This window comes from Plecotus auritus (genome assembly GCF_963455305.1).
Source record: "Plecotus auritus genome assembly, chromosome: 3".
Lineage (NCBI taxonomy): Eukaryota > Metazoa > Chordata > Mammalia > Chiroptera > Vespertilionidae > Plecotus > Plecotus auritus.
In genome coordinates, this window is record NC_137772.1 from 46866976 (window position 1) to 46880176 (window position 13201).

At 37.0% G+C, this 13201-nt stretch overlaps 1 protein-coding gene across 1 annotated transcript in view; it reads left to right on the plus strand.

Moving 5' to 3' along the window:
- DCT (dopachrome tautomerase) overlaps positions 1-9019 on the plus strand; it is a gene marked incomplete at its 3' end in the record, with an annotated part of 32124 nt that extends 23105 nt beyond the window's left edge. Inside the window, exons 7-8 of the mRNA XM_080661110.1 lie at positions 5073-5274; positions 8847-9019. Of these exons, the coding sequence (XP_080517236.1) occupies positions 5073-5274; positions 8847-9019 (375 nt within the window). The remainder of the gene's footprint in view (positions 1-5072; positions 5275-8846) is intronic.
- Positions 9020-13201: the final 4182 nt, after the last annotated feature.

Below are 13201 nucleotides of genomic sequence, written 5' to 3' on the forward strand. Positions count from 1 at the left end.
TTGATATTTCTTTTAGTATGCATGCTATTATATCTTGTATATATTTTATATATACACTAGTAGCCCTGCGCATGAATCCATGCGCCAGTAGCTTGCCAGTAGCTCACTGCTACCCTCCAGTAGCTCTCTGCCCACTGCCCCACCCTCCTGTAGCTCCCTCCTGCCCCCCCCCCACCTCCCCATAGCTTGCTGCCCTGCCCCCTCCTGTAGCTCTCCACCGCCTGCTTGTAGCTCGCTGCCCCACCCTCTTGCTGATCCGTGACCCAGTCGGTTGGTCATTACGCTTCACGGCGTAATGACCATTTGCATATTACATCTTTATTATATAGGATATGTATATTTTGAATGCAATGTTATTAAACAAATCTATACAGAAAGTGTGCTTTCCCTAACTATATAACTCCTCCAAATGCCTGAAAAACACCTCCTATTCTGTCTGCTCAGGATGCTCTGTCTGAAAGGTGCATAGGGAAGGATAGAAAGAAAATTACAGTACGTCCTCACTTAATGTCATCAATGGGTTCTTAGAAAGTGTGACTTTAAGTGAAATGACGTTGTAACAAAACCAATTTTAATGTAGGCTAACGGATAGAAACAAGAGTTCAGCTCCTATGGCATATTTCTGGTCACAAAAACATCACCAAATTTCTAAATAAAGACCCCCAACACTCCTAACATTAAATATTGAAATAATTGTGAGCTATTCATACATTTGAGAAAGATGAGTAAAACGAAGTTAAGATAATTATTCTCCAACTTGCTTGTTCCAGTTCAGGCTCTCAGGTGGGTGGGGCCTATCCCAGCAGCTCAGGGCACAGGGCAAGCGCTTACCCTGGACAGGACGCCCTTCCATCACAGGGCACACTCATGCACAGACCCACACTCTCTCAGACGGGCACAATGTAGACACCCCTCTTCACTTACCAGGCACATTTTTGGGATGTTGTAGGAAACTGAAGTTCCTCAAAAAAACCCCACATGGGGAGAACGTGCAAACTGCACACAGACAGTGGCCCTGGCTGGGAATAATTTTGTTTTGTTTTTCTTTCTTCTTTTTATCAATGTTATAAGAAAATGAATAAAACAACATTTTTGAGGACCTACTGTCTAGTAAAATGGGAAATACATCATTTTGGCTGTGCACTGCCTAGAAGACTATTATTCAAAAAATTTTTTATTATGGCTTCCTATCTCTCTCTCCAAGACCACTGTGTATGGAGTACACATCTCCCTGTGGCAGAGGGAAGTAGAAGCTTGGGTATGATTTAACTATCCAATGCCTATTGCATATGGCTTATTTAGGAAAATGCAAACACAACATCCCGATTATATACTGCTTCAAATCCTTGGTAGAACAAGGCAAGAATAAATAAATATCACTATAAAATAACAAGCATGATTAAATATGTTTTTTAGGAATTATCATTAGGAATCCTCATATGTAGAAATTCAGACCCAATGTTTTTATTATGTCATCTACCTTAAGTTCTAAATTGGAATTTCCCATATGGAACTGTGGTCTCTCTTGGGACTTAAGCACTCGCACATAAATTCTCAGAGGGCCAGAGCATTAGCATGTTACTACAGTAAGAGCCACTCTGAATCGAATGTCGTCTCTCGATAGCACACGTGAATCCAAATGCTGAACACTGTGTGCTGGTCTTTGGTAACGCACAGATGTCTTTGCAACCAGCCCCTGGTTCTTATGGTACTGTTCCTCCACATACAAATACTCTTGTCATGTCACCAGTGTGGCAAGGTTCTGAACTTGCAACCATCTTAGTTAAGGTTAAGTTTGATAGTAATTTCATCCCCCACTGATCTTGAAGATATGCATTTTTTTCTGTAATTTGTTAAGTTTCTTTATGCCTGTAAGTACAATATTTGTTGATTAGTTGATTTCTTCTGCAAGGGTTACATTAAAAATTTTTTTTACCTTAAAAGCCCATGCAATCACATTTTCTTCAATAGTGCCTCCACGTTAAAATTGGGTGGTTTTTTCCCTTCCTGTATCTATTCTACAGGTTGCATTACTTCTCTTTCTAGCCTATGGATATGTTATTGCTTCCAGAATTTTGCTTATTGCATTCTTTGCATTTTCTTGGCACACGCTACCCTTTTTAACTGCATAAATTGGGTTCTCTGTATAGAGTTTCTACAAGAGCATTATTGTATAATGTTTTATAGCCCTTCTGAGACCTATAATCTCTCCCTATTACTTTTTCCTGTTCTTTTATCTCTTCACATTGTGAATTGCTTTAAGAGCCTTGTCCCCTCCTTTATTATTTACACTTTGCACTGGGCGAATTCTGGTGCTTTCCAAAAGTTATTTGTGTCTTGCAGCACTAAATCTGGAGCTTTTTATGTCCCGAGAGTCTCTTGTCTTTTTTTCTAATCACAATTTGATTTCTGACTTCAATGCAGACAGTATCTTACAGTTCAAGAAATATTGTGTGGACTTCTTTGGAAAATACATTCTGATATAGCCCTAGGTACTTTTCCCATGTATCACTTAGGATTTGTCTCAACTGCTTAGAACAGGAAACCCAAATTACAGAAACTTAAACCAAAAAGAAGTTTATTTTTTTCTTTATGTGGAAGAGTTCCAGGGGCAAGCAGTCCAGTCATCACGGACGCTGTCTTTTTCGTCCTTGGTGAGTGGCTTCTTAACTTTGCTGGTTGGCTCGTCTTTGCTTGAAGGCTGCTGCAGCCACATCCACATTCCAAGAGGCAGCAAGAAGAAATAGAAAGAGAGAAAGGGACACTTTTAGAGTGAAACAATCACCTTTAAAGAGCTTCCCTAGAAGTCCCATCCAACGACTTCTAGTTAAATCTCATGGATAGTTTGGCATAGTCGTTCACTCAAAATGCAAAGAAAGTTCACTAAGGAGAAAGAGGGGAATGGACATTGAGTAAGCAACCAACAGTGCTTGCCACCCTTAGACAGTCCCACTGTAGTGCTTGGGCTCCATACTTGAGGCAAAACTTGCATTTGAGGTGTCCAGTCTCCCCAGGCCACACCTTCCCTCTCTGGGAAATGCCTAACCTTCTCTGGACTTCCCATGACATAGGGCATGTGGTACCTTTTTCAGGGACATACACCAACGACAAACGCTTAGCTCCTTTCCCAGGGATGATGACCCTTCTCAAAGATGACTCTTTTTGAACGCTACTTGTTAGAAACACTGATCACTTGCATTATCGAGTATTCTTCCAAAGTTGTTGCTTTTTGCAATAAACTATGCCTTTATTCTTTATTCTTTTTTTATTGATTTCAGCAAGGAAGGGAGAGGGAGAGAGAGAGAGAAATATCAATGATGAGAATCATTGATTGGCTGCCTCTTGCATGCCCCTTACTGGGGATCGAGCCCGCAATGCAGGCATGTGCCATGGACTAGAATCGAACTGGGGGCCCTTCAGTCCGCAGGCTTACGCTCTACCTACTGAGCCAAACCAGCTAGGGATGCCTTTATTCTTTTGGGATTTAAATTTTGTTACTCAAAGCCAAGACTTTAGAATTAAAAAATCCTTTATCTCTCTAAAATCCCAGGCCTTATAATTTGATATTTTGGTTTTTAAGATGATTGTCTCTGCCATAAACTTTAAAAATTTACTCATGACAACAAATTCCCTTCAGTAAATAACTTGATTTCTGTTACTATCCCGAATGCAACTACTTGAGACAATGTAGAAAGCCTCCATTGTTACCTGACCGGGGCAACTAAACTGCAAGGAACCTCGGGTAAGATATGAAAATGTTATCTACTGAATAAACAATAGTAATACAAGCCAGACGGGCAACGCATTTAAAGCGGTTTAAGAAGTGCAAAGAGCAAAGAATTCTGACTGTGGGCAAGCAGGGAAGATGTGCCTGGACAGGGACTATTGAGTTCCTTCGTGCCTGAGAGACTCTGATGCCAGAAAACAGAAGGAATGACTTTGCAGACCAGCTAGAAAGGTGCCTGTTTGGGTCGATTGTACAGAAAATATAACTACTTTGCACGACACTGTCAGCCAACATATATTTCTTCAGCATCAGCTTTGTCCAGGTTGCTTGCTAAGCTTGAAGCTTCAAAGGCAAAGAGACCTTATCTCTGACATTTAGGAGTTAGGGGTCTTGTTAGGGGAAATAGGTAAATAAATAACATTATAGTATAATTTGACCAGTGCTATATTTGGGATAGAAGTAACAATGATGAATGGATGAATAAATTTATTATTAAGTATTATTGAAATAAGTACCTTCCTCTCCCATGTGATAGGCCCTGGGGTGACAGGCACTGGGGACACAATGGAAGGAAAAGCAGACAGTGTCTCTGAGCTCCTTGAAGTTATAGTCTAGAAATGAAAGAGGAACTCTAACGACCAGGCATAAAGCCTAAGCTGAACTCACATTTATATTCTGTTGTGAAATCAGGGCTATACATGTGGAAATTTTGCTGTGACTATTTTAAAACATGTAATAATTTCTGTATTTAAGAACTTTAACAGCTTCCTTGAGGAAATTAAAATAAGCACTATGCACATTACAACATTTTTAGACTTTCTTTTGCTTGCATAATACTCAAAATTCCAATGAGAGGGTTCTCAAGTGAGTACACAGAAGGGTACTCCTGGTGAGAAAAATTTGAAAACCCATTTCAGATACATTTTTAATTGTCCATTTGTATTATAATACTGGTAAATGCAACCTCTTCTATCTCTCCTGTTAAAGCAAAAGCACCTGAAATTTGACTAGGCTATGTATCTCATCATCCTTGCCCTTTTTCTGAACTAGTCATTAACCTACACTTGTTGAAGGCCTCAAATGTTCCCAAACCAGTGTTAAATCTCAACAGAACCTTCATTTGTTCACTTGACAAATGGGTTTGTAATCCTGTTTGGAGAGATACATCATACATTCTTGAAAACTTAACTGAAAATGCCAGTAGGCATGCGACTGATATTAGATTGGGTATACAGAGTTGCTCATGTCAAGAAGACCCACGTTCCATAGTAGAGAAAGCTCCAATTAGGTTGATCTAACTGAAATAGTCTGATAAACATTAAAGGTTATGTTCAATGTCCTGTAGGTCCTCCATGCCTTTACTGATGCCATTTTTGATGAGTGGATGCGAAGATTTAATCCTTCCGCAGATGCTTGGCCTCAGGAGCTGGCACCCATTGGTCACAATCGGATGTACAACATGGTTCCTTTCTTCCCTTCGGTGACTAATCAGGAATTCTTTTTAACTGCAGACCAGCTTGGCTACAGCTATGCCATTGATCTGCCAGGTAACTAATACAACTTCTAAATGGGTGATTCATCTTTTAAAGGAGCTTTCTTTCTTTTTTAAAAAAACGTAAACCAAGACCTTAAATCGAAGCAAATTAACTTTATTGGCAATTTTCTAGGATACATATATTTAGTAAAATTAGCCTTTGAACTACTAATTAAACATCAGAAAAGGGACAGGTTGGATGACTGTTATTTTAGAAAACTGAAAGTTGTGAACAAACCTTATTCCACAGAGGAAATATCTACTCTTACACTTGATTTGACAATTTTGTCTGAGTTAAACGAAAGCTGGCCATGGTTTGAACTGTCTAATTATTAAAGTCAAAATTCACTAGCCTCATGTGGAGAGGGACTCCCAGGAGATCATTACTGGAAAGCAAGGCTGGGTTTAGAGTGAGGCAAGAGCAGCACTTGTTTGGACCACAAAGTTTCAGGTGAGGCCAAACATGTTAGTAATGTAGATATGTAATAATATCATGCAATATTTTAAAACAATTAATGCAAAAAATGTTTTGATGAGTTCACTATCAAAATTTTAAATAAAGATAGGCTGTTGTTTGTTTTATATTCCTGAAATATTTTGTAACTGGACCATTTTTTCCAATTATCCCATACCACCCTTGCTGGGAGGGGTTGGTGAAGCTGACCATCGTCTGATAACAGATTGGGCTACATGGGACTTCATGTGTATATTTTATAAATTAATGTTTTTTTTTTAAAGACATGTTTTTAGATTGTTGATTTTTTATTTGCTTTTCCTACTTGGTTCAAAATATAGAAGGATATTTTGATAAGTTCATATAGGGGCACTTTTTTTTTTTCCTGGGCCCCAATATAGCTCTGTGTGCTATTTAAAGAATCTTAGTTTGCAATATATACAAATATTGAATCATTATGTTGTACACCTAAAACTAATAATGTGCTGTATGTCCATTATACCTCATTAAAAACAATCTTAGAACAGGTTAAGAAAGAAAGCTAAAATAATAACAAATACCTTAATTTGTTAAGAAGTCAAAAAACACACATCCCCTCTGCCAGTAGCTTTTCATCTTCACTAAGTCTCCACCTACAGAGTAATTAGGACAGTTTTTGAGCTCACCTTTGTCTCTGACTTCAGAGTCTTTCAGTCCCCAGAATCTGTACCCTGCTTTTCCTTCTAATTTGCATCTACTCCTGCTCCTTCTCCTTACTGATTTGAAATTTCATTTCTGTGGGCAACTGAGGGCATCTCTTTGAAACTTCTTTTCCTTTTCTCTGGGACATAAAATAACCAAAAAGTTTGCAATGTGCATTTTGACCATGTTTCCTGCTCTGAAATCAGCCAGTTAAGAGGTATAGACTGAGAGTCTAAATATGCCCCGAAACCATTGATTCACTAGAAGACACAAACTCATGCTCATTTACTGGTCTGACAAATAAGTTTACAGTTGCTTCTGCAGTAACATAACTATAACCAGAAGTCAGAGAAGGGAGTGAGGGATTTGGGAAAAGAGGTAGGTTTTGAGCTAGATTCGAAGAGATGATAGATCTTAGGTAGCTGAGGAGGAAAGAAGACAACATTTTAAATTGAAGAAGGGCAGGGCACAGGACTGTGAAAGGCACAGGTAGTCCACATAGAGGACTGTGAGAAGAAATCCTGGTTGTAGTAGAAGGCTTCAGTAGAAGATTATTGTGAATTCAAGTTGGATATGTGATGTACACCTGCAACCTATATAATTTTATTAACCAATGTTACCCCAATAAATTTAATTTAAAAAAGAAAAAATGGGCATTGAATAGTTAAAAAAACAAAACAAAGTTGGATCTCTGAAAAGGACCTGATTATGTAGGACTTTAAAAACTAGGCAGAAACCACAATTAGGTACCATTTTGTACCCATTAGGATGGCTATTACCAAAAAAAAGTAGAAAATAACAAGTGTTGATGAAGGTGTGGAGAAATTGGAAGCCTTGTGCACTGATGTTCAAAATGTAAAATGGCATAGCCTCTGTGGAAAAACAATTTGGAAGTTCCTAAAAAAAATTAAACATAGAATTACCATATGAGCCAGCAAATCAGGTTCTGGATATATATCCCAATGAACTGAAAGCAAGTAATCAAACAGATATTTGTACAACTTGTTCATAGCAACTTTATTCACAGTAGACATAAGGTGGAGGCAACCCAAGTATTCACTGATGGATGAATGTATAAATAGAGGTGGTATATGCATACAATGGAGTATTATTCAACCTTAAAAAGAAAGGAAATCCTGTTATGTGGTACAACAAGAATGAATCTTGAAGACAGTATGCCAAGTTAAATAAAGCAGTCACAAAAGGCCCAAAACTGTATGATTCCACTTCTTTGAGGTATCAAGAGTAGTTAAATTCATAGAGATAGAAAATAGAATGGTGGTCACCAGAATGTGGGCTGGGGGGTAGGAGATGGGTGGGTTACCATTTCTGTTCTACAAGATGAGAAAAGTTCTGTGGATGGATGGTGGTGGTAATTGCACAACAGTGTGAATGTTCTTAATGTCACAGAACTATATACATAAACATGGTTAAGAGGGTAAAATAGATGTTATGTGTATTTTACCATAATTAAAAAATAATATTAATTTTTTAAAAAGCTAGGCAGGGCAGTTTGGACAATAACAAAAGACAATCATTTTTGGTTCCTGAACCAAGAAATGCAGACTCAAAATCTCTGTTTTAAGAAACTGAGATTGGCAAAAGATGCTGCTCATTTAGAGCAAAAGGAGACAAATTAAAATCCTTTTGGGGGAATCCCATCAGGATGAGTTGGAGCCCTCTGTGGGACTGAAAGAAAAGAACAAGAAGGAGAATCTACATTTAGATAAGTATAGGATATAGAACAAGAACCTATTGTAGAGAAACTGAATTTAAGAACAGCTGTCCAGGCTAAGATACTTAAAAAAAAAAATGACAAGTAGGTATAAATATACTAGAAATAATACCCATTAATTTTGTGGAAGAGTGATTATAAAATACATTTGAGTAGAGGATTAGATTTCTCATGTAGAAGATTCAGATTTTATTCACAACTATCTAAATGGGTACCAATTTTATCTGTTCCTGCTACTGAATGTCTCCTGTTATAATAACCCATCTGATCTGTCTTGATCATTTATCATCCCATAAAGAAGGTAGAGACAATGGCAAAAATTCTTCACCTGAGGGTTGCATATTTTGCAGTTCACCAGATACCATTTTAGCACGCACTTTTACAAATGAGTTTCTAACTCACAGAAGTAGTTATTTATACTTCCTTGGAGGGTTTATTTTGTATAAGTATTTATTGTAAGAAATTTTTAAAGATGCAATAAACTGTATTTAAATAATGGAATGACATTTCCTGCTTCCTTAAGAAAGAAAACAATTATGGATATGATAAATAGTTGGTGAGGAAGGAGAAGATACATTTTATTCTAGCTAGTGTTGTTTTGCTTTATCAACAAAAATGCATGTAAAAGGCAAATTGGTTTATTTTTTCCTTTGTGAAGAGTGTTCAGCTGATGAAAATCCCAGTCACAGACTTTTTTCTTCTGCTTTTATTTCAGTTGAAGAAACTCCAAGTTGGTCCACGACTCTCCCAGTGGTTATGGGAATGCTGGTGGTTTTGGTAGGTCTTTTTGTCGTGCTGGCTTTCCTTCAGTACAGAAGACTTCGCAAAGGATATGCACCCTTAATGGAGACACATTTGAACAATAAGAGATACACAGAAGAAGCTTAGGATGCTCACACCTTACCCTAGAGAAGGGGCCAGCCACACTGTTGCTGAGACCCTGACAATAAACTAATCCTCACTGTTCTTCCTTTAGCTAAAGATCTTTGGCACAGCTCATTCTGTTGTGATGATGATCCCAAACACAGAAGATGCTTAGCTGTAGTTTCTGGTTTGCTTTTCTGTGTAACAGACTCAAGCTAAAGTGCTTGAGGTTATCTCTACCATCAAACAAAGGTAGAGCTGAAGATTTGTGCTATCTCATAATAGTTCCCCATATTGATTTAGCCTCCTCAGTGTTTTGAGAATATAAAAAAAAATGATAGTGTAGATTTATTGTAATTTTATGGTTAGTGAAATTTGCAACTTGGGCAAGATTATGGTTCAATCTTTCTTAGCCCAAGTGTCACCATTTGTAACAGGGTGGGGTAGGGTGTGGCAGGTGCTACAATGGTCTCTAAGCTCCCTTTGAACTATAAATATCTATGCTTTTAGGTGCCTTTCTGATTGTTCTCTGAGGCTTATTTTTCTTCTTTTCCTCTTCAGCCTTTAAAATGGATCTGAGGATGAAAATAGGCCTTATTTTCTAAGTAGGATAGAGAATAAATGAGTGAATGATTAATTCGGTTCTTTTATAAATTAGACTTTGCAGAATTTATCAAAAGTCTGAAGTTCTTAACAGTAGACATATCACAAGATTCAATAGCTGGATAAATATGAATCGTACAGTGATAAATAAGTAGATGAAGGATTAAATTATAGAGCTTTCTAGTTAACTAACGTATAATTTCAAACCCATTACCAAAAATAGAATCCCTCTTTCCAGGAAAGGCTGACTGGAGAAGGCTGGTGAGGATATAATCCAGAATATGAGACAATTTGATCAGAATTCCATTGCTCCCAGTCTCATTTGACTGATCCTGAACCAATTTCTTTACTAGGTAGCCTCAGATGAAAAATTACTCATGTAAAATGCATTTGGCTTATTTTTAAGAGTTGACTTTGTATTAATTAATGCTGCACTATACTGATGTTACTTATGAATGTTAATCAATTAAGTCTCATCATTTAAAAGCAAACCATGTATACAGAATATAACAATCCAGAATTAAATGGTTGTTCCATTTAGTAAACATCAGATCATGAGAGATAAGAATGAGGCATTTTTTCACTAAAATGTTTAAATTTAGCAATATGATCTTCACTTCCAAAAGTTAATAGCTATTGAGAGTTCAAGTGGAATTTCATCTGCTCATATCTGTTACTTGTGTATCAGGGGTGAGGCCAAAGTTCTAGAGGGTGGCCCGTCTGTCTGCTCATTTCAGCACCTCTCTCTGGAATTGATGTGTCTTAAGAATGGGTATTAAGAGGATCCTAGAGCTGCCTTCTACAGATGGGGGCCTAGAGGGTACAAGATTCACCAACACCCAGTGTTGCCCACTGGAATAAAATTGGGAAAGCCAGAGAAATAGACAAAGCTCAATCTGAACTGAATTTGAGTCTCATAAAGCCACAAGTATATTTAAGAGTAGGCTCAGCAAATAAGAATCAAGATAACCCAGAGTCCTTCATGGGGTGAAGGACTGCTGAGAGTTTGTTAGCCACAGCTGCATCTGAATTCCTGCCTTTAACAGCATATGGAAAATTTAACAATGTTTCATTAACATTCTCCACTCTGGAAAGTGTATGCTCCCGACTCAGGGTTGAACACATTTTTACATCCATTTTATACCAAAGGAGATATACTGTATTTTAAAATGAAGATAAAGCTGTTCATGATAGGATGTTGCAGAAAAGTTGTGTATAAATCATTTATATGTTAAAAGCACCAGGGAATTAGTTTTTATAGATGAACTATTATGAATAATTCTATAAAGCAAATAACCACCTCTAGCTTCTCTTTCAGGTATATCAGAATTTTCATACATCATATTCTCATAAGATTTGTTTAAAGCAAGATCTATCTGTGGTAGGAGTAAAGGATAGTCATTTATACTTAACTACTTTATCTGTAGTGCTGAAACTTATAAATATTATATTTTATAATGTCTTCCTGAAAGAAATAATTTCCTAATTTTATAATTCTTTTAAGAGGAATAACATTTTCTAACAGTTTCTAATATTACAATAAATCAATGATGAATTTCTTTTAAAAATTTAAAAGTAGAACAAACCTGTAGAATAAAAGAGTTAGTATTTATGTACATTGAATGTTATGCAAATAAACTCAGAAAATATCAATGAGCATTGTAGGGTTATACTTCTCAATGATAGGGGGAAAATTCAACCTTGAAGAAAATGAATAGATAACTTTATATGCTATATCCTCAGTATGAGAAAAATTATATGTATAAGAATTATGATTTCAAAAGAAATGTTTTTATAAATCTAATACACAGAAGTGAAATGAAATCCAATGCCATCTTTCCTTTGTGAATGAAATTCTCCTCTAATTCTAAAATTCTTTGACATTAATTTGTGTCTTGCTTAGGATTTACTAGTAACATTGTTAATTATAATAATTCTAATGAATAATTTTAATCTCACATTAATAAGAAGTAAAAAACTTATTAAAGAAGAAAATAAAAATAAATGTTTTGCAGATTATTGTCATCTAACGGGGCTATTGTTTTTTAACAATAATAATTTGTGAGCATCAATTCCCATATATATGTATATATATATGAACATGAGTCTATATAATACATAATAACTACTTCACTCTTTAAAAACAAATATAAAATACATAATAGTTACTTTATTTTGGGAAATAAATTCTTAAACTGATGTTTCTACTTTTGAGTTTCTAAGCAATTGAGACTTCCTGGTTCTCTGTTACATAGGTAAGAGAAATGAGGCACCACCCTTTCCCCAGGTGAAGAGTTACAATTGATGTCCCCATGGTCTAAAGACTGATCCTGGGGAGCGGGGGGGGGGGGGGGGGGGAGAGTGTGGTAGAGTGGCTACTTCCAGTCACTGACCAGGAAGGAGGGGTCTGTAGCTGCTAACTCACTGATCCTCCTAGAAAGCCTTCTCTGTCAGTCAACTTGTTGGAGGTCCCAGAAGAAGGAAGTTAGAAGCAGTGAGGTAATGGTCATGTCCTGTTTACTTCTACATCTAGACTTGAAGCTCCCTAAGGTCAGGTGGCACACCTTTCTGTATGGCTCCAGTGTCACTGTATCAAAGCACTTCAAGTAATCAGAAAATGTTGCCAGTTAATTGACACACATAAAAAAGCCAATTCAGCCCTAACCGGTTTGGCTCAGTGGATAGAGCGTCAGCCTGTGGACTGAAGGGTCCCAGGTTCGATTCTGGTCAAGGGCATGTACCTTGGTTGCAGGCACATCCCCAGTAGGGGGTGTGCAGGAGGCAGCTGATCAAAGTTTCTCTCTCATTGATGTTTCTAACTCTCTATCCCTTTCCCTTCCTCTCTGTAAAAAATCAATAAAATATATTAAAAAAAAAAAAAAAAGAATAGAGTCAATTCATTCCAAACTGGGAGATAATTACTCTCCTCAATGCAATCGCAAAACCCAAGGTTGAACTTTTCTCATTTCTACAGTGCCTTGCTCATCCTGAATGTTCTATTAATAAATTAATCTAAAAGTGAACTTGAACCATGAAATAAACTATATTTTAGATTCTGAGTAGGGCATATGGTAGGCAAAATTTTACTTCAAACAACCTAATACAAAGGTACACTTTTCAGCTATATTTTCTTCTTGGGTATGTCTTCTCCCCACTGATAGTAGGCCTTAATTCTACTATTTCTAGGGACAAGGATAGAAAGTTGGGTCCTTGCAGTGCCATTTTAGGGCCCCTATCACCTGATATCTTAACAGCCTTGCCAATGAAGAAGTAAGTGGGCAAATTATCTAGCCAGGCAAACCAGTGCTTTTCTTATTCTAATGGGCTCAAGAGTTTCTTTAGAAATTCTCTAAAGATTATATGATATTTTGACTTTAGCTATAATGACAGTTCAAGCTGAAAACACACTTGTGAAATATTGCAAACAACACGTAAGGTAATTGTGAGCATAACAAAGTTTTCTAAAAGTAAACAAAGCAAACAGGAGCACAAGGTCCCTACTCAAGGCTTGTATGCGCTATATATTTTCCCCAAGACTATATCTATTTGGCAGAAATCGTTAACCCACTTGTGTTATTTGCCACCTTGATTCAAGTCAGACTT